Source organism: Rana temporaria, chromosome 1 (genome assembly GCF_905171775.1).
Source record: "Rana temporaria chromosome 1, aRanTem1.1, whole genome shotgun sequence".
Lineage (NCBI taxonomy): Eukaryota > Metazoa > Chordata > Amphibia > Anura > Ranidae > Rana > Rana temporaria.
This window is the reverse complement of record NC_053489.1, coordinates 340,138,291-340,163,834: the sequence shown is the minus strand read 5'-3', so window position 1 is coordinate 340,163,834 and position 25,544 is coordinate 340,138,291. Positions and strand designations below refer to the sequence as shown.

The 25,544-nt window shown below is 39.8% G+C and overlaps 1 protein-coding gene across 1 annotated transcript in view; it reads left to right on the top strand.

Annotated features, from left to right (window-relative positions):
- Nucleotides 1-25,544, top strand: part of ZCCHC7 (zinc finger CCHC-type containing 7) — a 276,559-nt gene that overhangs the window by 162,642 nt on the left and 88,373 nt on the right. The window contains exons 5-6 of the mRNA XM_040361632.1: nucleotides 898-1,068; nucleotides 22,583-22,618. Of these exons, the coding sequence (XP_040217566.1) occupies nucleotides 898-1,068; nucleotides 22,583-22,618 (207 nt within the window). The remainder of the gene's footprint in view (nucleotides 1-897; nucleotides 1,069-22,582; nucleotides 22,619-25,544) is intronic.

Genomic DNA, 25,544 nt, shown 5'->3' with positions numbered 1-25,544 from the left:
GCTGTTATATCTTCAGTGTGGGCCAACTCAAAATTGAACCATATGGACCAAGACTGGGATGCCATTAAATTTAATGTGCGTGTAAAGGCAGGCATCCCAATACTTAATATAGTATGTTGCCATAGTTTATTTAAACCAATTTTGACTTTTCTAGCAAGGCTAAGCTAATAATACATAGTTGCAGCTAATATGTGATTACCCTGAAGTGTATTCTCTTGCAGGATTGGTCTCTTGCAGAATTTATAATCTTCACATTGCTGACCATTTTACCTGACTTCTGGTTTTGCGATCCTCAGATTCTGCTGAAGAATACGTCACAACTTTTTTGTAATTTATTGTAAACTGTCTAAGCAAGACTATGCACCCTCACATACCAATCAATGTGTTTTAATACTTGGGATGTTGCTATAGAGCACACTGTAAGGCCCTAAATACCAAACACCTATGGATATACTGTATATGGATATTCTGTCTGGTTCAAAAGTGGATTCTAAAACTCAACATCTCTGCACACCATAAATGCAGTACAGAGCTGCAGCAGCACATGTGGTGCCTCACATTCTGTTGTGTGAGAGAGGCAGAAATTGAATACTGCAGTTTTTTGGTGCCTCCAGGATGCACTAAAGCATAATTTTGCAAAAAAAACACACTTGGCTTTTGTGCCTGTGAACCTTTTGCGTCTTCTGAAAAAGCTAGCTTTGTTCGTTGGACAAATGCAAAGTTTGCAATATTAATATATTCATGATATTTCAGATCTGATTGCAGTGTTGCTGAATGATATATTACCGTCTGTATTGTCCCTTTACAATGAGTAAATTGGATAGCTCAATGTTTATGAAAATTACTTGTTTTCTCTTCTCAGACATGATTTTTATGTTTTTTTTTTTTTATAATTAGAAACTACCAGCTTGTTGCCTCTGTGCACAGAGAGGACATCTCCAATATTCCTGTTCATCTCCTTACTGTTCATACTGCTTCCAGCCTGGTCATATTTACCAAAACTGTACAGAGCGACCACACTGGCAGAAGAAGTGCCATCGTTGTGAAATGGTTGGCCACTATGCTGATGTAAGTGTAACATATCTTTTTACTTTTAATATTACATGTGTTGCACAGCTTTGGGATTTGTGACTGCTGTGCACAGGGGTCACTGATCGTTCTACTGAGCTGCTGTGGTACCATGTGATTACTGTGACCAATATCAGCGATCACGGTTACAGTATTAAACAAAGCTGTCATAGTTTGCTACAGTGTGAGCTCTGTGATTGGTCACAGCAATCACATGATACCAGGGCCAATCACAGCAGCCCTGTATGATAACTGTGTCAAATCACAGTATTAAACTGAGTGATTTTTCGTGGGCAATTTGTCGCGGCAATGGCTGGTGTTGGCACTTCAATCATCATGGCACCATGGTTGATATGGTGTCGGGATGAATAAAGTGCATTATTAAGTGGTCTTGCATAGCAAGATCACTTATTGTTCTCTCACATATATATTATTATAGCCAAATTTACCACCCTAACTCCTCCCACAGTTTTTACACTACATAGACGAGTAATATACCGAAACGTGCGGATTGTTGCCGCTCACGTTGCTATTACTTTGTGGAACGTTTCCCCGAATCGTTCACGAAATATCGTCGTTTTTGCGGCCAAATTTTCCCATAGGAATGAATGGTGAAGCTTACAGTGTGGAATGTCAAAAACTGAAAAATCAGGACATGATTTGTAAACTGCGACCACTCCCTCATTTTCAAGCCGACCTACAAAAATCTTGTATCAAAAAGTTCAGCTATCCCTGCTGCCACTACACGTGTTCACGGCTAAGCGATCAACCAAACCGTTTTCACAATACGACAATTTGTTTACAACCTACGCCATCAATTGACCTCCATTGACTTCCATTGATTCCAGTCAGGAAACCAAAAATCTTTAGGACAATATATAAACTGCGACTGCCTTTTTTATATTTCAGAGACATACTATACATCAAAATGTAGATCTGGGTCTTGTGATTCACACAATATAAAGATATTCACTGTACGATTTATATTTTTTAAAATACAATCATTTGAAGGACAAGTATTAAAAAAAAAAAAAGCAAGAATATGAGTCTCTGCTTAGAGGCTGCTTGCATATATTTACATTGGTTTCCTAGGAGACGCTGAGGTAAATACCTTTATACACACAGCTGTGAGGACTTTCTATAGCTCTTCCCACACAGCTGTGAGGTGATATGGCTCTGTTTTTTTTTGGCTGTGTAACTTTTGCATACTCTGCATATAGCAACCAGCCATAGCAACCAGTCCATAGCAACCATCCATAGCAACCAGTCCATAGCAACCCATCCATAGCAATCAGTCCATAGCAACCATCCAAAGAAACCATTCCATAGCAACTGTCCATAGCAACCCTCCATAGCAACCCTCCATAGCAACCAGTCCATAGCATTCAGTCCATATCAACCCGTCCATAGCAACCAAGTCCGTAGCAACCAAGTCCGTAGCAACCATCCAAAGCAACCAGTCCATAGCAACCAGTTTTGATGGGGTAGTTTTTGATGGGGCAATAGACCGAACTGGATCGACACACTGTTGGATCACATTTACATCTCCAGGGGCACTGTCTCCAGTCAGGAGTATTGGTGGAGGCAAGACCACGTCGCACAATTTCCCCAGAAATTGTATATTTTCTAGTTTCTATTATAATATAAAATAAAGTTCACCAAATGCGGAATTTCACTTGCCACATAGCCTGCCACCAGACGCGGAATGTCATTTGCCACATAGCCTGCCACCAGATGTGGAATGTTGTCCGCCTTCAGATGCAGCTTGTTAGTTGTCACCAGACGCAGATTGTCACTTGCCATGTCACCTTCCATCAGATGCGGATTGTCACTTGCCACGCTGCCTGCCTCCAGATTTTCACTTGCCACGCTGCCTGCCTCCAGATTTTCACTTGCCACGCTGCCTGCCTCCAGATTTTCACTTGCCACGCTGCCTGCCTCCAGATTTTCACTTGCCACGCTGCCTGCCTCCAGATTTTCACTTGCCACGCTGCCTGCCTCCAGATTTTCACTTGTCACGCTGCCTGCCTCCAGATTTTCACTTGTCACGCTGCCTGCCTCCAGATTGTCACTTGCCACGCTGCCTGCCTCCAGATTGTCACTTTCACTGAACTCCTACTGTCTTCTATATTTTCATTGGCTCCTGAATATCTCTTGTTTCCTGTTTGCAACTACTTCCTTTCAATTTTGGAAATATGTCCCTGAACAAACCCTATTGAGCATCTGTGGGGCATCCTCAAACGGAAGGTGGTGGAGCGCAAGGTCTCTAACATCCATTTTCTTTTTGTACCCAATGGTGCCCTGGGTATTTCACAATCCTAGCAAAGCCAATAGAGATAGTAGTATTTATTTACCTAATGTTCTTCAACAACACACCGGCTGTTTTTCTATGTTATGTAAATGTTGCATGCAGTTACATGGTAGCATTAGGGTTAGTGTACATAGGTGTTTGATTTATTATTCTCTGCTTGCCATTTTTTTAATCGCATACATCAAGGCTTGGTACTCCACTGTCCACATACTCTATTGTGGTAGCTATTATGTCCAAGAAAAATGTATGAGAAATATGCTGTTGGACTTTTTGAAGGAATCATGGCAAGCAAATTAGCATTGCATAAATTCTTAAAGTTGCTATAATGAAGATAACCAGGCAAAAATTGATTTAAAAGGATTTGCAGCATAGCACTTTATGGAGTAGAATTCAGATCAGTTTTAAAGTTCAGAAATGAAATCAATAGCATTATAATTAATGTTGACTTATCTGTCAATGCTAAATGTTCTGCCAGCCTTGTGTTAAGTAAGTTCTTTGATATGAAGGTCAGATGGGATTCTTGACCTAAACTGATGTTCTGGCTGATTTGCTAACAGCATATGATCTGCTGTGGCTTTTATATATTTGTTTAGTGTTTAAAATATTTGTATAGTATTTTTTTTTTTGCATCAAAGTGCCATTTTGTTTAAAGTGTTACCAATGTTTTTTTTTTTTTATTATTAAAATAAACATGTTATACTCTATAGTAATACAGAGATCCTCCTCTCCTCTGGTTACCTGCTGGCGATCTTTACTCCTACTCCTCTTCGTTTGTCCCCATAGCAAGACGTTTGCTATGGAGGCACACGGTGTCTGCTCCCTCCCGAGCTGTGTGTCTATAGAGCCATGCTTCATAGACACACACATCAGGGCTTAGACTTGCTACCCACTTCCTTCTTACTGCATTTGATTGACCCTATTGTTTTTTTCTGCCATAAATGCATCCTTCTGCCTGTCAGCTGTCATATTCATGAGCCATGCATGCCAATCCATGCTGCGGTGATGTGACTCCCGTGCGCATGTGCAGCAGTGGCATCAGCACAGCCTGGCCTATCAAATAGCTGAAGGCACGGGACCCAGAAGGAAGACCGGGCGAAGATGGTAGAGTCTGGTGCCGCCGCATCGCTCCTAGTGCTGCTCTGGGGGACACGATATGACAGGTAAGCCTGCGATAATGTACTAATATGCTGTGCATACTAGCACATTATGGCATAACCCAAATTCTAGAAGAACAAGGACAGGGCACCCCACCTCTTTCTGGGTCATCCCCAGGGTCTTCTGAGTGGCACCACTGATCCATATATGGACATGATCATATCTTGTCAATGATGTTGCTGAGATTCTGTGACTTCCATGACCAAATATGGTCAATCTGTCATTCTCCAGAATTGTCATTTGGCGTGAGTAAAGTGACAGGAACAGACTGTGTCAACGAGAATGGGGCCTTTTGATTGATATGTCTCTAAATCAGTGTCTAGGTCGAAATTGGGATAATGTAGTCCAACAGAGCAATATCTACTGCGATGATTGGGCCAAGAGACTAATAGCCATGCTGGAAGAAGCTTTTGCAGCTAAAGGTGTAGTGGACGCTATGGCTGCTGTGCCAGGAGAGGTGTCTGCAGAACAGCCTATAGGCCAAGATGCACGGGTTGTTACAGAGACTAATCCTGTCATGACTGAAGGTTCAAGCGAGTGTAAAAGCACATCAGATGTTTTGTTCACAATGCATAAAGGGAAAAATGTGTATTTTGTGACAGACCTGCTTAAGGAAATGTTAAAATCCTGGAGTGTACAGCCACTGTATATCCTGCCATCCTCTCCTGCTTTTGGAGAACTGGTACCCCAGGGTATGGCTGATTGGAGCTGGTTATTGTAGGCTGTATTGTGTACACATCGCAAATGGTGGAATCCGTTTAATGCAATGTTTTAGATTAATGTCGAAAGTTGTCTCAGTGTGCTGGATTGCTTTATACAGAGGTTGTGTATGAGAGGCACTCTGGAGCCCTGTTAGACAAGGCAGAGATATCGGAGAAATTCCAGCGGTAACAGAAATGGTAAAAACTGGTGTGGAAAAAGTGTTGTGCAAGAACAGTCGCTGATAGTGTTGGACAATATGGGGCAATGTGAAACTGTGGGAAGGTCCCATAGGGAGTAACTTCTGGCCTGTGTGGGGTCCCTCCTCAGACACTGTCCTAGCAGGTGATGGGACAAGAGTTCTTTGTGATTTTGAATTGTGCTTTTTTGAGAAGTTGGTTGCCAAGGGTAACCACACATGTATTGGTGAACCTGGAAAACCGATAGTCATGGTTGAAGTTGAGCAAGGTACTCAGAAAAGTCAGTTTCCGACAGTGGGTGTAAAAGTAGGCCCCCTACAGTCCTGGGACAGTAGATCTGGGGGAGGTGAAAAGAAACGGAGGGCCCCAAAGATTAGGGAGAAGTGCATGTGGAAGCACACCCGGAAAAAGAGGTGGGTGGAGTGCCCCTAGAAGGGTTTTGTATTTCTCCCTCTGGTGTGAAACAGGGGAGGAGGATATTTGGAGAGGTGACCCCAGTTCACGGTGTGTATTGGCACATTCCCACATGGTTTTTGCAAAGACAGGCTCCTAGAGACCGCCTGTCTCTCTCATGGAGCAAAGGCTGCAGGAGGCAGTCTGAGTGACCAAGCAGCACGAAGCTGAGCAAGTAAGCTCCTGAAGGGACTTTGACTAAGAGTGAGTGACCCAGGAGGCTGAAGATTCTGTTATACAATGTTGGTGGAACCCCATGCGACGGAAGATTTTCTTTTGAAGTTTTTTTTTTTTTTAAGTTTGTTTTGTTTAAATAAAATTGAACTGCCACAGCCTTAAAAATAGTCTGACCTGACCAGTGTTCCTTAACCACTTCCGTACCGTAAGATGTCATATGACGTCCTGGACTTCAGTGGGGGATATCTGAATGATGCCTGCAGCTACAGGCAACATACGGCTATTCTTTTTTACAGGTGGCGATTCTGCGCTATATAAGAACGATCATAGCGGTGGTTCCACCGCTTGATCGTTCTTACAGGACCCCTCCCGCCGCCATCCGTTGCTTCTCCGTGCTCTCCCATGCCATCGAAGGCCCGGAAAACGAATCGGCCGCTGCCGAATGATGAGCATAGAGATTTCCGGTGACAAGATGGTCACCGGTAATCTCTGACCGTCGGAGGCCCGGGCACGACGTTATGAAGTAAACTAAGCCGCAATAGCGGCTGAAAGCATGCGATCGTTGAATTTTTTTCCTGATCTCATGCTTTCCAGCCTGGAGGAGAGATGTGGGGTCTTATTGACCCCGCATCTCTCCATAAAGGGGACCTGTCGCACACTATTCCTATTACAAGGGATGTTTACATTTCTTGTAATAGGAATAAGTGATCCAAAAAAAATGTAAAAAATAAGTGCAAAAATAAAAAGAATTAAGTAAAATAAAATATAAAATGTTTTTGTTTTTTTTAAAACGCCCCTGTCCCCAGTAGCTCGCGCTCACATATGTAAACGCCGTTCAAACCACACATGTGAAGTATCGCCACAAGCGTTAAGGTGAGAGCAATAATTCTAGCACTAGACCTTCTCTGTAACTCTAAACTGGTAACCTGTAAACAAATTTAAAGCGTCGCCTATTGAGAAGTACCGAAGTTTGACGCCATTCCATGTGTGCGCAATTTTTAAAGCGTGACAAGTTAGGTATCTATTTACTCGGCGTAACATCATCTTTCACATTATACAAAAAAATTGGGTTAACTTTACTGTTTTGTTATTTTTTAATAAAAAAAAAGGCGTTTGAAAAATGATTGCTCAAATACCGTGCGAGATAAAAAGTTGCAGTATTTCTATATATCTAATATTGTACAGTGTGTCTGGAAAGTTTTCACAGCACTTACATTTTTGCACATTTTGTTATGGTACAGCCTCATTCAAAAATGGATTAAATTCATTCTTTTCCTCAAAATTCTACAAACAATACCCCATAATGACAACGTAAAAATATTTTTGATATCTTTGCAAATTTTATTAAAAATAAATAACAAAAAAAATCACATGTACATAGTATTAAGCAAAGGCTTTGAATACTTTTGTTGAAGCACCTTTTGGTACCAATTACAGCCTGAAGTCTTTTTGAGTATGATACTTGGCGCCCCTATTTTTGGGTAGTTTCTCCCATTCCTCTTTGCAGGACCTCTCAAGCTCCATCAGGTTGGATTTGGAGTGTCGGTGCACAGCCATTTGCAGATCTCTGCAGAGATGTTCAATTTGGGTTCAAGTCTGGGCTCTGGCTGGGCCACTCAAGGTCATTTACAGAGTTGTCTCGTAGCCACTCCTTTGTTATCTAGGCTTAGGGTCGTTGGCCTGTTGGAAGATGAACCTTTGCCCCCGTCTGAGGTCCAGAGCGCTCTGAAGCAGGTTTTCATCAAGGATGTCTCTGTAATTTGTTGCATTCATCTTTTCTTCGATCCTGACTAGTCTCTCAGTTCCTGACGCTGAATAACATTCCCACAGCATGAGCTGCCAACACCATGTGGATAGCGTTGGCATGTTTAGAATATTGAAAAACAGGGAAACCTGTCTCAGAAATTCTAGCATATGTATAACAACATTCACACAGAATGTACAAACAACCTACATAAACCTTCTTTTATATAAGTGATTGGCCAGTATTCTGCCTCATCCTAGATAAGGGATGTACCTAAAACTATCTTACACATGAAAAGCGTAGGATATAGGGACACAAGATTACTCAGTTACTAGCCCAACAGTTCGAACCTATCCAATCAAGTGACACCCCCACACACAATCAAGGCCTTTAATCACCCCAGCCCTGACCCACATAACCACATACATGACCACACACCACGGCCACACAGACACCACACTTAAAACAATTCACAACCAAACATCAACCTGACATCCCAACCACAACACCCTAAACCAACACAATAGCGAGACTCCAAAATACACTACACAAAAAACAAAACCAGAAACAGCACAGCCACTGCACCCGCAACACAAACGCATGTACATGCCATTGTGTCAATGACATACCATGCTACTGACATCCAAGCACACACATATAGCAAGCAAAGAAACACACATTCATGCACTAATGGCATACACACATCACACACACCACCAGATTTGACCTATGCCTCCAATTCAGCCCCCCCACACCCCAGTTAGGCAGTCAGGCACTCCAATGTCTCCATGTGTCCCCCTTGGGTCCAGTCAGGACCAATCATCAGGCATTCACATATTAGGTTCATTATGAACTCATCATGTCACAGCCCGCAGTCACCGAGCGCCACTGAACATCCGCCGGCAAAGACAGCTGGATAGTGCCCGACTGCTACCATCCTAAATTTTAAATCCTAAGTTTACCTGAAGAAGCGGGGATCGTGCTCTGCGAAACGTGTTGGGCTACACTATGCTCAAGATTTTGTTTGGCCAAGATCAATATCTGTTCTTATCAGTTGCCAAGAGGAGACGCTGTGTTACTGCCCTGACTATGGTTGAGGTGGTGGTATATCCTCTGGTGTAATGGTACCTAGATGGTTAGTATTGGTGCAAACCAAACCAGGAGCATCCTTACGAACTTGGAGGCCGGCAATAGGTTCCCCCGAGAAATCCGGAAGGGTACTCCTGATGGGGATGGGGGGCTGCACTGGTCTGGCCACTGTCCCATTAGAGGCTGTTCCCTTTCAAGGCTTCTACAACACAACATTCTGTTGGCTCAGAACAAACCCGTCCATCTGTTGACTTTCTTATCGCCAGTGATGGAAGGAACTCCCACTCTTGGTTGTTTGCCAATCCAGCCTTGGAAATGGGAAAATTGTTTCTCTCACCTCCTTGGAAAGTAATGGCAATAGATGCCAGCCTCACAGGCTAGAGAAGAGTGTTTCAATCTCTCACAGTTGGGGAACCTGGATACCCAAGGAAGAAAAGTTTGCCACCAACCTCTTCGAGCTCAGAGCAAGAAAATTGGGTCTGCAAACACTACAGTGGCCTATATAAATCATTAGGGGGCAGCCAGGAGTCGGGCAGCTTTGAAGGAACAAGTCTGATCTTTTCCTGGGTGAAAACTGTCCAGCAAACATCCTAAAAGTGGATAATTGGAACGCTGATTATCTAGGTTGTTGCTATCTGAGCCAAGGGGAATCACCCCTTTATTCCCACATCTTCCATCTCCTATGTCAGAAATGGGGGGCTCCAAGTGTGGGCATCTTGTCCTCCAAGCTTAGCAACAATTACTCCTGTTTGTGGCCGGTTCATGTCTTAAAGTGAACAGGTCTCTTGTAAGGAACCCTTTCTAATTCTTTACAAGGATAACGTGGTCTTTTGTACAAGACCCTCCAAGAGGTGGTTTCAGCCTTTCACCTTAAAGTGGAGCTCCACTTGCCTGCCTCCCTTCCACCAGCATCTGTTGCTCAGCTTTGTAAGGATGCCACCTAATCTTCAGTTCGTACATTGAAGTTCTATCAGATGGATGCCTAGGCCTCGCGGATTGAAGTTTTGGCGACAAGGTTCTTTCAGTGGCACTCTGATTTGTGTCCCTGACCCTGATCTGTTTTTTTTGGGCTTGTTGGCACAGTTATGTTTGCCTTGTTGTAGCTCAACCCTTTGATTCATTGCTTGGGGATGTCCCAGAGTTTAGGAATATCCAGCTTGTGAAAGTGAAAAAAGAATCCGCGCAATAGGACCAAATATTGACTGTGAGTGAGTATAGAGTTTTTACGCCCTTAATTTAAGCAGCTGCCCCTACCTGATTTATTTCACCTAGGTGAGATGATGATTTGAGAGAGGATGGAAGTAGGAATAGCGCTAGATTTTAAAGTGCAGTGCTGATGTGGTAAATAGTGTTACAGGCGCCTGTACTTAATAGTGAAAAACGCAGTGACATATAATCAAATACAGGTAAATTGGTGCATTTTAATAAAACCTAATCTTGAAATCCAAGTACGGAAAGTAAAGGAAAATGCTGGTGATATCCAAAATGTGTGTGTAAATAGCAATGCGATTAAGTAAAAATAGATTAATTAAATTGCTTGAGCAGCTGCGATAAGTGCCAATAATTATAAATAAATTAAATAAATAAAAATTAGAAAAAATGCTTCATGCTGTTGTGAACGTCTAGTTCTATGCTTCACACAGTGATCCACTCCAATCTGTGCTCCTATATGGACTGCACTCACCAGATTTGTGCCCCCTCTTGGGGTTTGCAGCATTCACAGTGTATGCCATTGTGCAGCACTCTGGCAAAGGCACGTCCTGCTCGAGCGATCCGCCAGAACGCTACAACACTTCCGTTTTCTGCATGCTAAAGTAATGCTCTGTCATTTCAACAAAATTGTGAGTACCCATTTGTCTTTTACCAATAAAAGCAGAATTTTTAAACGGTACTACACTATCTTGGGACCCCTTCCTTTTTTTCCTGTATATGGGATAAACACTGAGAGCACCACCAGGACCACAGCAGGACGAGCCTTTGCCAGAGTGCTTCACAGTGGCATACACTGTGAATGCTGCAAACCCCAAGAGAGGGCACAAATCTGGTGAGTGCAGTCCATATAGGAGCGCACAGATTGGAGTCGATCACTGTGTGAAGCATAGAACTAGACGTTCACAACAGCATTAAGCACTTTTTTTCTCATTTTTATTTATTTAATTTATTTATAATTATTGGCACTTTATTTTTTCTTTGTCATTTCTCACACCTTTGGTGTGGATTTCACTAGCCTTTGTAGCACAAGGATTTTATTAAGGTGCACTTATTATATATATATATATATATATATATATATATATATATATATATATATATATATATATATATATATATATATACTTTTTTTTTTTTTTGATCACTTGGAACTGCGTTTTTATCGCAGCTGCTCAAGCAATTTAATTCATCTCTTTTCACTTAATCACATTGCTATTTACACACACACACATTTTGGATATCACAAGCATTTTTCTTTACTTTCTGTACTAGGATTTCAAAATTAGGTTTTATTAAAATGCACCATTTTACCTGTATTTGATTATATGTTACTGCGTTTTTCACTATTAAGTACAGGCGCCTGTAACACTATTTACCACATCAGCACTGCACTTTAAAAGCTAGCGCCATTCCTACTTCCATCCTCTCTCAATATCCAGCTTGTGTCCTGTACTGTATGATTAAGATACAATACATTTTGACTTGCCTGTAAACTGCATATCTCGGAGTACAGTACAGGACACACGCCATCCTCCCCTCTGTTCCATGTTACTTTGCATTGCTTGATAAAAAAAAGGGCCTTTTGTGGGTAGGGTTATAGAGGTACTCCAAACAGGGGACATGTCCAAAAGTTTTGCCAGTGTCCAGTCACTTTGAAGGTAGCGGCCTATATCCCAGGGTCTTTGATTATCCAGCCTGTGTCCTGTACTGTACGCCAAGATATGGAATTTACAGGCCAGTCAAAATTCCTTTTTTCCCCTCAGTTGGTTTTGCCGTATTTAGTTTATTTTCAAATATATAACTTATGTGTGTTATCAGCGTTTTATAGGAGTGATTTAAAGGTATATCCCTTTATAGGTGTCTTCATTTATTTTATTAGACGTAGAACGGGAGACACTGATGACATCATGGGACAAAGGTGAAGGAAAAATAGATGACTCTGGAAAGAGTAGAGAAAAAAAAGGAAAACGGGGGGTGGGGGGGGAGAGGTTCCAAAGAAGAACTCCATTAGTAAAAGCGTTTAACCCAAGCGTTTTGTGATTGACATTTGTGAGCCATATAGGGCTTTACCTTCTTCAAAAATATGAACAGATTCCGGAACCTCCAAGTCTAGGAGTACTTTTCCTGCTTATGCTGTGTCATGATCGACAATTGGATGACTGAAAGCTCCCTCAAACTCAACGGATCCAAAACAGAGCTACTCACCCTTCACGCAAATAGGAAATCCATTTCCAGGACCACATGGACACCACCCACCATCCTCGGACAAACCATCGCGCCAAGCAAAAGTCAAAAGTCTCGGAGTCATCTTTGACACAGACATGACGATGGATGCACAAATAGGATCAGTCGTCAGCGGTTCTCATCTGCTCCGCATGCTACGTAGACTCATCCCCTTCATCCCGGAAGAGGACACAGCAGTAGTGGTTGGAACAATCATCAACTCACGACTTGACTACGCAAATTCCCTCTACTTAGGACTACCGAAATACCAGATTACACGTCTACAAGTCGTCCAGAACACGGCAGCCAGACTTGTAACTGGTAAAAAGCTGTGAGAACCAATCTCCCCGGCCTTGAGGTCCCTCCACTGGCTGCCCATACAGGACCGGGTGACATTCAAGACTCTCTGCCTCACCCACAAATGTATACAGGGTAAAGCTCCTCAATACTTAAGCGAGAAAATAAAACCCTACGTCACCCAGCGCGTGCTCCGATCAACCAACCAAAACCTTCTCCAAATCCTCAAATCTCGCTACAAATCTAAGGGAGAACGTAGATTCTCGGTCCAAGGACCACGGCTCTGGGATGCTCTACCCACGACTATCTGCTTGGAAGAAAACCATCGGGTTTTTAGGAAAAAACTGAAGACCCACCTCTTCTGAAGACCTGTACAACTCTGGATGCCAGCGCCTTGAGGCGATTAAGTTCGCATTTGTTTGCGCTATATAAGTTTCTCACTCACTCACTCATGAGTATCAGATCTTCCATTTTATTTATATCTTCTACTTTGTGTAACCAGTTCGCAATAGTTGGTGGCATTTGTTTTTTTCAAAGTAGAGGAATACAGGAGTTGGCGGCATTTAATAGATGTCGCACAATCGATTTTTTTTAATATTGCCTTGTATCAGAAAAAATGCAGGAACGTCAATCTTGTGCTCCTGTGAATTTTTGAGTCATGTTCTGGACTACTGTCCAGAAGGATTTCGGTTTGGGACAAGTGTTTCCTCTGTCTGCCTGGCATTACCAGCAGTCTGTGGTATTGGGAAAACATTTGTTTAATACATGGGGGTATAATACCACCTTGTCAGAATTTTATAATTGGCCTCCTGAATTTTTGTACAGATAGACGACTTCAATGAGAATCTAAGAATGTGTTGGGTTGGTGTGAATAAACGTTTTAACTCTGTTTCCTATTTTTGCATAAATGGCAGGTGCGGTTGTTAAGAGGGATTTTTTAACAAAGTAGAAGTCTTAGGCAGTACTTGAGTCAAGGTCCCGTCATCTGAGCAATATTCTTTAAAGGATGTCACACTATGGTTAAATTGTTGAGTGTTTGGAATGGAGTGGAGAAAATTGTGTAATTGTAGAGCAATTCTGTTTCTTTTTTTTAAATTGTGAGCCGTGTTTAATTAGTACACCTCTAAGCACTGTTTTATGAGCCTCCCATAGGATTCCTGGGTCACAGTCTGAACGGTCATTCGTCTGAAAATAAAAATGTAATTCTCTGGTTATGTCCATCAGAACTTCTGACTTTTATAAAAGACTTTAATTTAACTTCCAAAAAAGAGTTTTGGAGTAAGGTACAGTTGTGGGTGGATGTAGAAGAGTAATAGGCGCATTATTGGACCATGTTATGTTGCAAACTTTGCGCGGTGGACAATAAAATGTATAGTCTGTCTCCCGAATTTTGTAGTCGCAAACATCTACCAACTGGGCTCTATAAATAGATTGGGAGAACCGCTTGCGGGAGCCCGAGGGGAAAGAGCATGTGCCCGATGAGGTGTCCACTGAAGGAATGAGGGGGACGTTAAAGTCTCCACCCAAAATCAATTGACCTTCAGAGAACTCCAAAAGGTCATCTAGAATTCACAGGAATGTATCAATCTGATGCATAGAAACCAATCGGCGTCAATTTTTTATTTTTTATTAAAGCTTAATTGAGCAAGATGAAGTTAGAAGCTGATTGGCTACCATGCACTGTCAAGTTTTAGTAAATCAAACCCTTGTAAACATTTAAAGTAATACTAGGAGTGGAGTAAATCTTATTATAATGTTCAGAATGGTCAAGTGATCACAGCAACCGCAGAATTTCCCACTTTTCACTTATTTAGTTATTTTAATAACACTACTTGGTAGGCTTATGGTGTTATCAACTGGTTGGGATATTTTGATAAAGGTTGCTGGAAATTTAAAAAATATAATATATATTTTTTTTCCATCAAAGTGACTTGGCCAACGAAGAAATGACAGAGTAATGTTGGATAGCTGTTTAACTGTTTGCCAATAAATCTGTATTTTAAGGGGGACTAGCCATTTTTTGAGGCTATTTACAATTTTGAATCTTTCTGTAAAATCTATACATTGACTTACGAAAATAAAGTGGTATGCTTGAAGGAAACGTCTTACTTGCTCTCTCAGCAAATATTCTTCACCTGTGACCCTCATTACTGAAACTTGGATCTGGACAGAATTTTGGTTCCGTTTTTCCTGCGAACAATCTTTCGAATATTGCTAGTGTTATTAATCATTTGCTTTCTAGCAGGGCCTTGTAATGGGAAGGCTGTAACAGCAAGCAGCTTTGACAAAGCACCAGAGGATTCTGTTAAAGTTGTGTTTAGTAATTGTAGGCATCGTGTCAGAGCATAACTGACTGGGAGCTGAAGGATTTTCTCTGTGAGATGAGTTGCTGTGCCAGCAGGGACTCAAGTCTCCTGGGCCAGCCATGCTCTCATTAAGATTTGCCGCCAGCAGTGGCGGTGTTTTGCCAAGTATGTGACGTCCTGTTATTGTATGCTTGGCTTGTCAGCCCACAGCTTCCTGACACTCACTTATGTCACCCTTTTTATTCAGGAAAGGAAGGAGCTTTTGATAATTTGACAAGACAAGCTCTTAAACGATCTAGGTCATGGCCTTCCCTGTCTGTGATTGTGAACATATTTCCTGAAAGCCCTGTCACTCATCACAGCAACATTTTCTCCTAGGGAGCACACAGGCTTGCTGCGAGACTCTTGTCAGCTCATACATTTTGGTTATTCCTATATCAAATACTGTAGTAGTTTTTTTTTTTTTTTTTTCTTTTTTTAATGCCATTCCCTCCCTTTGCTTATTGCAAATACTAGCATGTTAGTGCAGCTAATCCTTTCTCCAGTGCTATGTTCCCAGAAGGGATGTGTACAAGAGTTCTCTTTGGTACAAGGCAGACAACTGGCCAAGAGGAGCTGAAAAGGAGGCAAGGCCGCTTAGTGGTGTTTTTGTGTTTGATCACTGTTGTGGAAACACAAGAACTGGTGGCAAGGGCCCTGCCTATTGAGCACTTGAGTCTCGGTCTGCTGTCAGGGGCTGTTTAAGATTGAGTGTTTTATTTTCTTTGATGTTCACATTTGAGAATGGGGAAGTGGGAATTAAACAACAGATGCGCTAAGCTGTTTTTAACTCGTAAAACAATAATTAGCACCTGATAAAATTCAATATGGGTGCACAAAGTGCATCTCAAGGCCCCTCATTTCTTCTGAAGTGGCAGTTTCTTTTGTGAGATAATTTTATGAATACCAAAGGACCTCTTCTGCTGTGTTACGAGTTGATTTGATATTAAAACATTTCGGTGGGTGGTAGGGCAGTAGGAAAACCATACTTTGGTAATTTAATTCCTCCCATTTTCACCTAATGTCCAGCTTGAATACAACACGTAATGTCTGTGTAATATGTGCAAATATTAAAGGCTTCATTGTAGGGTATACAATAAAGAGCCTATTTGAAGATTTTTTTTTTTCCTGACCACTTCCGCCAGCATGTCATTCTGAATTAAAATTGAATTCTAGTATTGCTTTAAAACATTTAACCTAACATTTACTGGGAGTCTACCTGTTACATTTGTTACTGTGTAAAAAATGTGTACTGCCACCCATTCATTTTCATTTCAAAGGTAATTATTATAGTTTTAGTTTGCCTTTTGTTGCTAAAAGTAAGGTTCATTTATTTAAAAAAAAATATGCTCAGTCTGCAACTGCCTTCTCCCTTCGTGAGTCAGCAAGCCAAAGGCACAATCTACCAGCCACCTGGACGTGGTTTACTGGTAGATGCCGACCCCCGCATTAGGGCATCAGATTCAAATAAACAAGATTTCAATGCCTAAAAACTTGCACGCACCATTTTTTTCAGCTCAACAGTGCCTTATGCGTTGAAGTGTGCTGAGATGCATGTGTTTTGGGGAGCCATTCAAAATAAATAACACTGCAACAGGCTAACACACTTATGCATGTTACCTCAAATCCTTGCACAAGAAAGGTGAGTGGGTTCTTAAAAATGTGCCCAAATCTTAAAATTAACCTTTTCTTTATAACCCCAACATTTACCATTACCCTGAAAATACTTAAAGCTAAACAAAAGATTTGCCATACCATATTCCTAATCTTAGTTGAAATCTGGTCAAACTATATATCATATGTGATATAGGCAGCCATGACGGTTGGACTGGGCTCTCTGATTTTCAAAGTACCTCCTGAAACATTTTGTAAAAAACTTGGTGATCATGGCTGTTGAAGCCATGGGATATCTTAGGGAGGTTACTCTTGCAGTTGCTATAACTGCTTAACCACTTAAGACCCGGACCAAAATGCAGGTAAAGGACCAGGCCTCTTTTTGTGATTCGGCACTGCGTTGCTTTAACTGACAATTGCGCGGTCGTGCGACGTGGCTCCCAAACAAAATTGGCGTCCTTTTTTTCCCCACAAATGGGGCTTTCTTTTGGTGGTATTTGATCACCTCTGCGTTTTTTTTTTTAGAGTGACAATTTTGAAAAAAATTCAATATTTACTTTTTTTCTATAATAAATATCCCCAAAAATAGATAAAAAAATAAAATGTCCTCAGTTTAGGCTGATATGTATTTTTCTACCTGTTGTTGGTAAAAAAAAAAAATCACAATAAGCGTTTATCGATTGGTTTGCACAATTTTTTTTAGCATTTACAAAATGGGGGATAGTTTTATTGCATCTTTATAATTTTTTTTTCTTTTACTACTAATGGCGGCGATCAGCGATTTTTTTTTCGTGACGGCGACATTATGGCAGACACATCGGACAATTTTGACACATTTTTGGGACCATTGTCATTTTCACAGCAAAAAATGCTATAAGAATGCATTGTTTACTGTAAAAATGACAATTGCAGTTTGGGAGTTAACCACTAGGGGGCGCTGAAGGGGTTACGTGTGACCTCATATGTGTTTCTAACTGTAGGGGGGCTTTACATGTGACGTCATTGATCGCCTTTCCCTATATCAGGGAACAGACGATCAATGACAGCGCCACAGTGAAGAACAGGGAAGCTGTGTTTACACACAGCTCTCCTCGTTCTTCAGCTCCGGGGACCGATCACGTGACTGTGGCGGCGATCGGCGCCGCGATCACGGTGCGTCAGACCGGGTCTCGGGCGCGCGCCCGCGACCCTCGGCTGGGCACTTAAAGAGTACGTACAGGTACATGCTTGTGCCCAGCCGTGCCATTCTGCCGACGTATATGTGCAGGAGGCGGTCCTTAAGTGGTTAATGAGGCAAATGATGTTCTAACTAGAACAGTTGAAAAAAGACTTGATAGGAAATCTAACTATACGTGGTTATTCAAAGGAATTACCTCACATTACAAAATTACGCTGTGCATGGTGGCCACAGGGATATATGTCACGTGGTGATTTCCTTGTGAGCCAAGTAGTTACATTGGGTCTGGCTTGACTCTGAAAATCAGCATTTCTGACTGCTTGTGACCTTTTATGAGCAAATATGGGGGGTTCTGTAAATACCTCCTCCAACTTTGGCTCACTAGCCAGAACTCCCGAGTTTTTCATAATAATATGCCGAATTTATTTATTTAGAGTGTATTACTCCTTATTCTTTCTTAATGAAACTTTATTTATGGTTTCAGCACCCTTATTTATGTAATTTACCCTTTATACACTAATGATGTGATTTGGGTGTGCATTAGCTTACTTTTTGTTTCTGTTTCCAAACAATCCATCAAAGATCAGATTGGCCAGTCAGAGCAGCCAAATGTACTGTAGTACAGTATATTCAGCTATTTACTACTAATGACAAATGTTACTTTAGAGTAAGAAGACGTCACTACTTGGCAGTACGGGTCGAGACATTTTTTTGGTTTACAAAATTCTATCCAAGCACTATTAGAAACCTGTGCTTTGTGGTTGACTATAACACAGGTCCACTTTTTTATGTCTGCACTGGGGTGCCAGTTAAGAGTGAATGCCATCTTTGCCAATCTATGTTTATGACAATATTGAAGTCGTTTGTGTTTGTGTCCCTGGTATATATTTTTGTTACAATGAGCACCGAGCTTACAAAATTGCTGTACATGGGAGTGTCCAGACAGATATGATTTAATATGAAATGTACCTTAACTACTGTATGGCATTCACACTAGCTTTGACCAGCCAGTGTTACCATTTAAATTAAATAACAGGAGCTGGAGTGATAAATATATAAAGGTCAGATGGTAGCATGGCATTTTCCATGATACATATTATTAATTGTGCTTTTTCATATTATGTATCACAGTGGGTAATTGAGAACCATCTATATTTAAAGCACAACTTGCACAAGTATTATAATTCAGCCTTCATGTTAGAAGTTCCCTGAGCTCCTCAGATGTTACAGCTCTTTATGTCCAAATAACAATCCTTGAAAAATGTATAAAACACATGTCTGTCTCTATCCTTTGTCCGACTCATTCCCACCGCGCTACCTGTCAAAATAAAAACGCATTTGGGCATTTACCGCGCTATTGGAAATGAAAAACTGCGGGCTCCGGTAGCTTTTGCGGCTGTCGACTTGTAGTTTTCAACGAACTGCTCGGCTGTGAGTGCTTTCTGTCAGCGTGTATGGGCAAGCCGATACACTGACAGATCTGCAGGAGACCTGCATGGCACCAGAAATTTGCTGATCGTGGGTGCAATGCTTCACAGGCTCCTGCAACAAATAATTATAAATGCAAATTTTTTTTACCTGCAAAAAAAAATTAGCATTTAGCATTTTTTGTGAAAAGGTGAACTTATCCTTTTAAATCCTTCTGCTCTGGAAGTAAAAAAGATAAAATCAGTTGTTAAGACTATGCATTTACTTGTTTTATCTTCTGTGTTACTTATTGCTTTCATGTACTGGTGTAAGTATGGTGTCACCTCTCAAAACTGGAGATAATCCGATCTATATTAAATTCTTCCTTTTATGTACTGATAATAAATATTGATAATACTTTTGCTATGAATATCGTTTTTTGTCTATGTATCTTTCTGTTCATCTTTATAGATTTTTTTTTTTTTTCGCTTTTATCTGCTGTTGTCTTTTAAAAATGTATACATTTTTAAAGCGAAGTGCATATAATCATAATAGAACAGAACAACCATTGGTGCAATCTTGTTAGACTTCAAATTTATATTGAGTTGTGTTTTTTTTTTTTTGTTTTTTTTAAGGAAATCTGTTGGCTTTCAGACTTGAAAGAAAGAAACTCTGTAAAATATACTACCTTAAAATGTATTTTTATGCGGTCTATCATATTTAAAACAATTTGAGAGACTTATCTATTTTTTGTTAACCTATTATCAAAAGCGGGAGGTTTTCAGAACATCTAATACTAAACAGTTCAGTAGATTACGTTTCTGGAATTTGACATCTTAATTTGACAATCCAATAATTACTTTTGGATGTTTAATATTTGGGCTCTTGACCTCTCAGAGGTCCCTAAGCTACTGTTCTAGCCAAGCCTTTTGTATTAGTTATATTTTGTTTACATAAACTTAGTGTATGTATTATTAAAAGTGACAGTTACAGGTTTACTGGTGCTTGACAAAGTCAACTTCATATAATAAGTATGTCCTTGCATATTACACTCGGTACATGTCTCATAGTTTTGGCTCAAGTGTCACTGTGAGCAAATGTTTTCATTTGGATTTTGACAGCCAGGAAAAATTCACTTTTTACAGCTGCCAGTAAATATGAAAACCAAGTGTAAGCAATACAGAGGGGCAGATCCACATACATACGCTGCGCCCGGCGCAGATGTCAAATACGCTACGCCGCTGTAACTTACTTTGAGTTGGTTTGAATCCTCAACGAATTCGCGCTGTAAGTTACGGCGGCGTAGTGTATCTCTCGCGGCGGAATTCAAATTGGGCGGGTAGGGGGCGTGTTTCATTTAAGTGAAGCGCGTCCCCGCGCCGAACGAACTGCGCATGCGCCGTAAGTAAAAACTCCCAGGGTGCATTGCTCCAAATGACGTAGCAAGGACGTCATTGTTTTCATCGTGAACGTAAATGGCGTCCAGCCCCATTCACGGACGACTTGCGCAAACGACGTAAAATTTTCAAAATTAGACACGGGAACGACGGCCATACTTAACATTGAGTACGCCACCATATAGCAGCTTTAATTATACGCCGGAAAAAGCCGAACGGAAACGACGTAAAAAAATGCGACGGCCGGTCGTACGTTCGTGGATCGTCGGAAATAGCTAATTTGCATACTCGACGCGGATTACGACGGGAACGCCACCTAGCGGAAGCCGAAAAATTGTATCTAAGATCCGACGGCGTACGAAGACGTACGCCTGTCGGATCTAACACGGATGCCGTCGTATCTTGTTTTGTGGATACCAAAACAAAGATACGACGCGCCAAATTTGAAATTACGTGGCGTATCAAGAGATACGCGGCGTAATTTCTTTGAGGATCTGCCCCCATATGTCTACATGTAGGTAAATTGCATCCTTTCTAAAATGTCAGACCTAGGATCAAAACACTCTGAGCTTTTTTTTTTAGGGGGGGTGGGGCATTCAGAGGGGGCAAGGTTTTAAAAACAAGTTGCTTTTCAATTCAATTATTTTTTTACTTTTACGGTTACAAGGTTTTTGATTGTCAGAGTACAAAACAAAGTAAAAAAGAAGTGGGCTTTAACAGCCAACACAATATATTGACTAATTGCTAAACATGGTGTGAAATAAATTTATTTTCAAACTTACAATGCAATGGCATAGAGAAAAAAGACATGCAAACCTAGAACATATTTAAAAGGTAATCATTTCTCAGTACATTAAACAATTTAACTTCACAATAGTGAAATGATGGGGTCAGGAGGCATTTTCCAGACTAGTCCTCTGATGTTGAGGAACCATAAAATGGGTCGGGCAGGGTGATGCGACATGTAGCTTTATTTTGTAATTGTTATCAAGAACTGTCAATTAAGGACTTTCACGGTGTAGGTAAAGGGTGAATTAAAATGTTATTACTTTGTAAAAAAAATGACATGCAATTACAAAATGATACTTTATACATTAGTGGTATTATTGGTTTTATTTAGCCCATGATGCAATCAGACATGTTTATTAAAGTATACCGCAAAAAAATTGTCTTGCTGTAACTGTAAGTTAAGCAAGCGTTAGGGAAAGCCAGTGCGAAATGATGTTGCTTTTGCACAATGTGAAAAAATCCTGACAGAATAACAGTAAACCTAGTTTGTGTGGGAAACCTCTGCAGACTCAGCTAGCAGAAGAAAGTTTCAGGGACCTTTATACAAATTATTTCAAAAATGTAAATTTGACATTAAAACTGATTGTATTTGCTCCATTTTTTTTATGGTTTCTAAAAGTGGTTATTATTTTTAGGCCTTGTACTGTATATGGACATTTTTTAGAATGCATTCACATTTCTGCATATGGTGTGTTGCAGGTGCAGTGCATTATCAAATATATGTTTGCCACATATTTGAAACCTCTTTCAGCAAAATGCGTTTTTAACATTAATGCAAGTTCAATGCAACCCACTTTAATTCATTTTTTATTTTATTTTTTCCTCATTTCAAACATTTGATACTTTGAAAATGTTCACATTTTAATTGTTTATTTTCTTAGTATGTGACTTTCCTAGAACACTTTATTTTCAAAGTAAGCCAACATTAATGTTTTTTCCCCAGCTTTGAGGTCAGTTTACTGCTGATAAATAGTGCAGTACAGAAAGATCCCCCAAAAGTTGGAGGTGGAGGCTTTTCTGGCTTAAATTGGCAGGGTGTGTTAAAGCAGTGTAAAATTCAATTAAACAGTGCATCCAGGTTTTTTGAAGCTGAAATCCAGACCCTTTTACTTAAGCTCCTTCTTTTCCTGTGACCGGCACCAGCGGATGCTGGATTATGCCAAAACCAACAGCCTGTAAAGCACCTTGTTTCATGCTTTTGACTGATCAATATTTCTTATTCCAGGCTTGCCCAGAAATATGGAGGCAGTACCACCTAACTGTAAGTAGATCCACCTTGATTATTTTCTCTTACGACTAAACTATTTACTCTTCCATGAAGTTGTAAGCACAGAAATGTAGTCAGGTGCCCTGAGCTGAAAGATAATCAGAGACTGAAGAGATTTTTTTTTCTGGACTGTAGGATGCAGCAGTAAGCCAGTATCATGGTTTATATGCAGTTCTTAAGCTGAAAACTATAAAGCGAGAAATATTGACTAGGTTTAAAAAAAATAAAAGAAGTTTGAGACTCCAATTATATCACTGGGTAAAGCACAGACTATAAAAGCCACATTTGTTATTGTGCCCATTTACTGCTTCTATAAATTTCCACCTTTACTTATGTCTTTGTACAGCTTGTTTACAATGTGTTTCTTGGTTTATTTAACTGTATATAAAAACCAGAACATGAAAGTGTTTGTTGCAAACATTCATGTCAACTGTAAGAGTTGTAAGGATATTTTTCATTAATAACTTATTTTATTCAAATGCACCAATGTGGTCTTGAATCATCTTGTTAACATTATTTTTTTTTCTATGTATATTTTTGAATCACTGATGTTATGAAAAGGTGCTGATACTGGTGTATTTTAACCCCTATATTTATCAACAAATACTTTTAGCATTACTTTCCTGATGGAAAGTATTTTTCTGGACATTTTAAATGCATTGCAAAAATATTTTTGTCATGATTCCTTTGCTAATGATAATGAATGTTATTTTACTCTGCCATTGGCAAATATATGTTAATGACCAGCACCCTAGTGCAAATTGCATGCAACTGATATGGTTTCATAACACAAGAAGAATAAAAGGTAAAACCTGAAACCCTGACAGCAGTTAAAAACGGTGGTGATTTTTAGAAAATGGTAGCTACTACGTTGGATTTCCTGAAATAGATTTGTGTGCTGTGCTTGTTTAACCTACTTGCATATGTTTTTTGTTTTTTGCTAGCGTGATTTTTGTTACTATTACTGTGTTACATGTTTTCATTTGAATTTAACCTCTTTCCAAATAAGATATTGTTTTATTCACAATAATGAACTGCAAGTAACTGCAGACTAGCTGTGCCATGATCTGGAAAGCAAACTATTGCACAATCCTACCAAACTTTTTTTTTTTTTTTTTAAACATCTTCAGTGAAACATGCTTTTGATTGCTAAGAGAAAGTGTGCCATCTGCTGGTTAACAGATGTATTACACAATGCTCACTCCAGTTATTCTACATGCCATCTAATAATTATATTGAAGAACTGGTCATCTATTTATGAGGTTGTGCTGATGAAGATACTTGGTTGACATATATTGATTCAGAACACAAGTGAAGTAGCTGAACTCTTTTTAATGTGATGGTGATCAATGAAATATGATACAGGTCATTTGCTTGCAGCATGGATGTACTTGTTCTGAATGACAAACTAACATAGTAGTTAATAATAGAAGACCCACCCAGTATGTGCCTATTTACTATGCAGAACTGTATATTTTGTATTTTTGTTATTTCACTTTTTAATGAAGCTACTCAAAACATTAAGGCAATGCAAAACATGTGTCTATTAAACATCAACTGGGACTTTCTTCTTTATAAGACATTGATTTCTGTTCTGCTTTAGTCCATTTATATGTCTGAAAAATGTCTCTTTCCTGTAACTCAGTGGGCACATTGTTAAACTGGTGGTAGTTTGTCTTCATTCTTAAGACCTTTTTTTTTAAAACTTGTTTGCATCATAGCCTTATTTGTATTGCATCTGGAAGCCAACCTTTCCTAATGCACATGGCTTTGTGTACAAATCTCACAATGGTATAAGTTGGTTCGATATCAAATGTACATAATAAGCACCGTACAACTTAAAAGTACATGATTTTTTTTTAGTCTGTTTATTAGCTGTTCACAGGAGAATTGTGCACCTGTATTTACAGCTGTGCCGTATGTTATCGGTTTCCTCCTGCCCTTTGTAGCATTACAAGAGTTAAAGCTGTTCTTTAGAAACCATATTTAGAGCACATTAGAAAGGAAATGGCAGATATGATACAAGTTTGCCTTTTAAAATATACCATTATTTAAAGATGAAGTATTTTATGTACATATTTACAGGTATATATAGGTATTTACAGGTGTATGTGTGTGTGTGTATATATATATATATATATATATGTGTGTGTGTGTGTGTGTGTGTGTGTGTGTGTTCTACCTTTCTGAATTTTATGTCTTCCTATAAGAGGATTTTGCAGAAGCAGAATCAACAAGGTACCCATAGATAGATAGAAAAAAGTGATGCCAAGAAATGTGGAATTTCAATGAATTGTTAAGTTGGCCAAAAATAAAAAATGTATTGACAAGATTCTCGCAATAGGCAGATGCCTCCAAAAGTTAAAAAATAAATCTGTGTAAATTACATGTTTTGCACTGCATAGATAATGGCATTGTTTTTTGTCTAAAAATACTTTCTGGTGTCTGTAATTTAAAAAATAAAAAAAATTCTCTGTAGAGAAAATCTTTAGTTTTTATGGAAGGATGCTTTATACATATCTTGGTAAAAATGTCTTAAGTCTACAGCTGAATTACTTTCACTGAACCTTTAAAAACAGAAAACAAATTATGCCAGATAACCATAAAATATTTATTCTGATAGCTTTACAAGCAGTTTCCTCTAAATTGCATCTTAAACGTAACACCTAATGTAAAATGGTTCCATAAACAAAGTGGGTTAATGTAAAATTATTAACCAATTACAGTGTATACCTAAATTAACACGCATATTGAAGGGTTTAGAAGTTAATTTCCCAGGTTTTCAACACAACTGCAGGGTTATATACACCTTACATAAAACTGACAGTACAGTAAACTACTAAAAGATGTTAAGAGGAGAACAATTTTATTGCTTAGTTGATGATGAAAATCCCTTGTAGCTATCTGAACTAAATCTTAT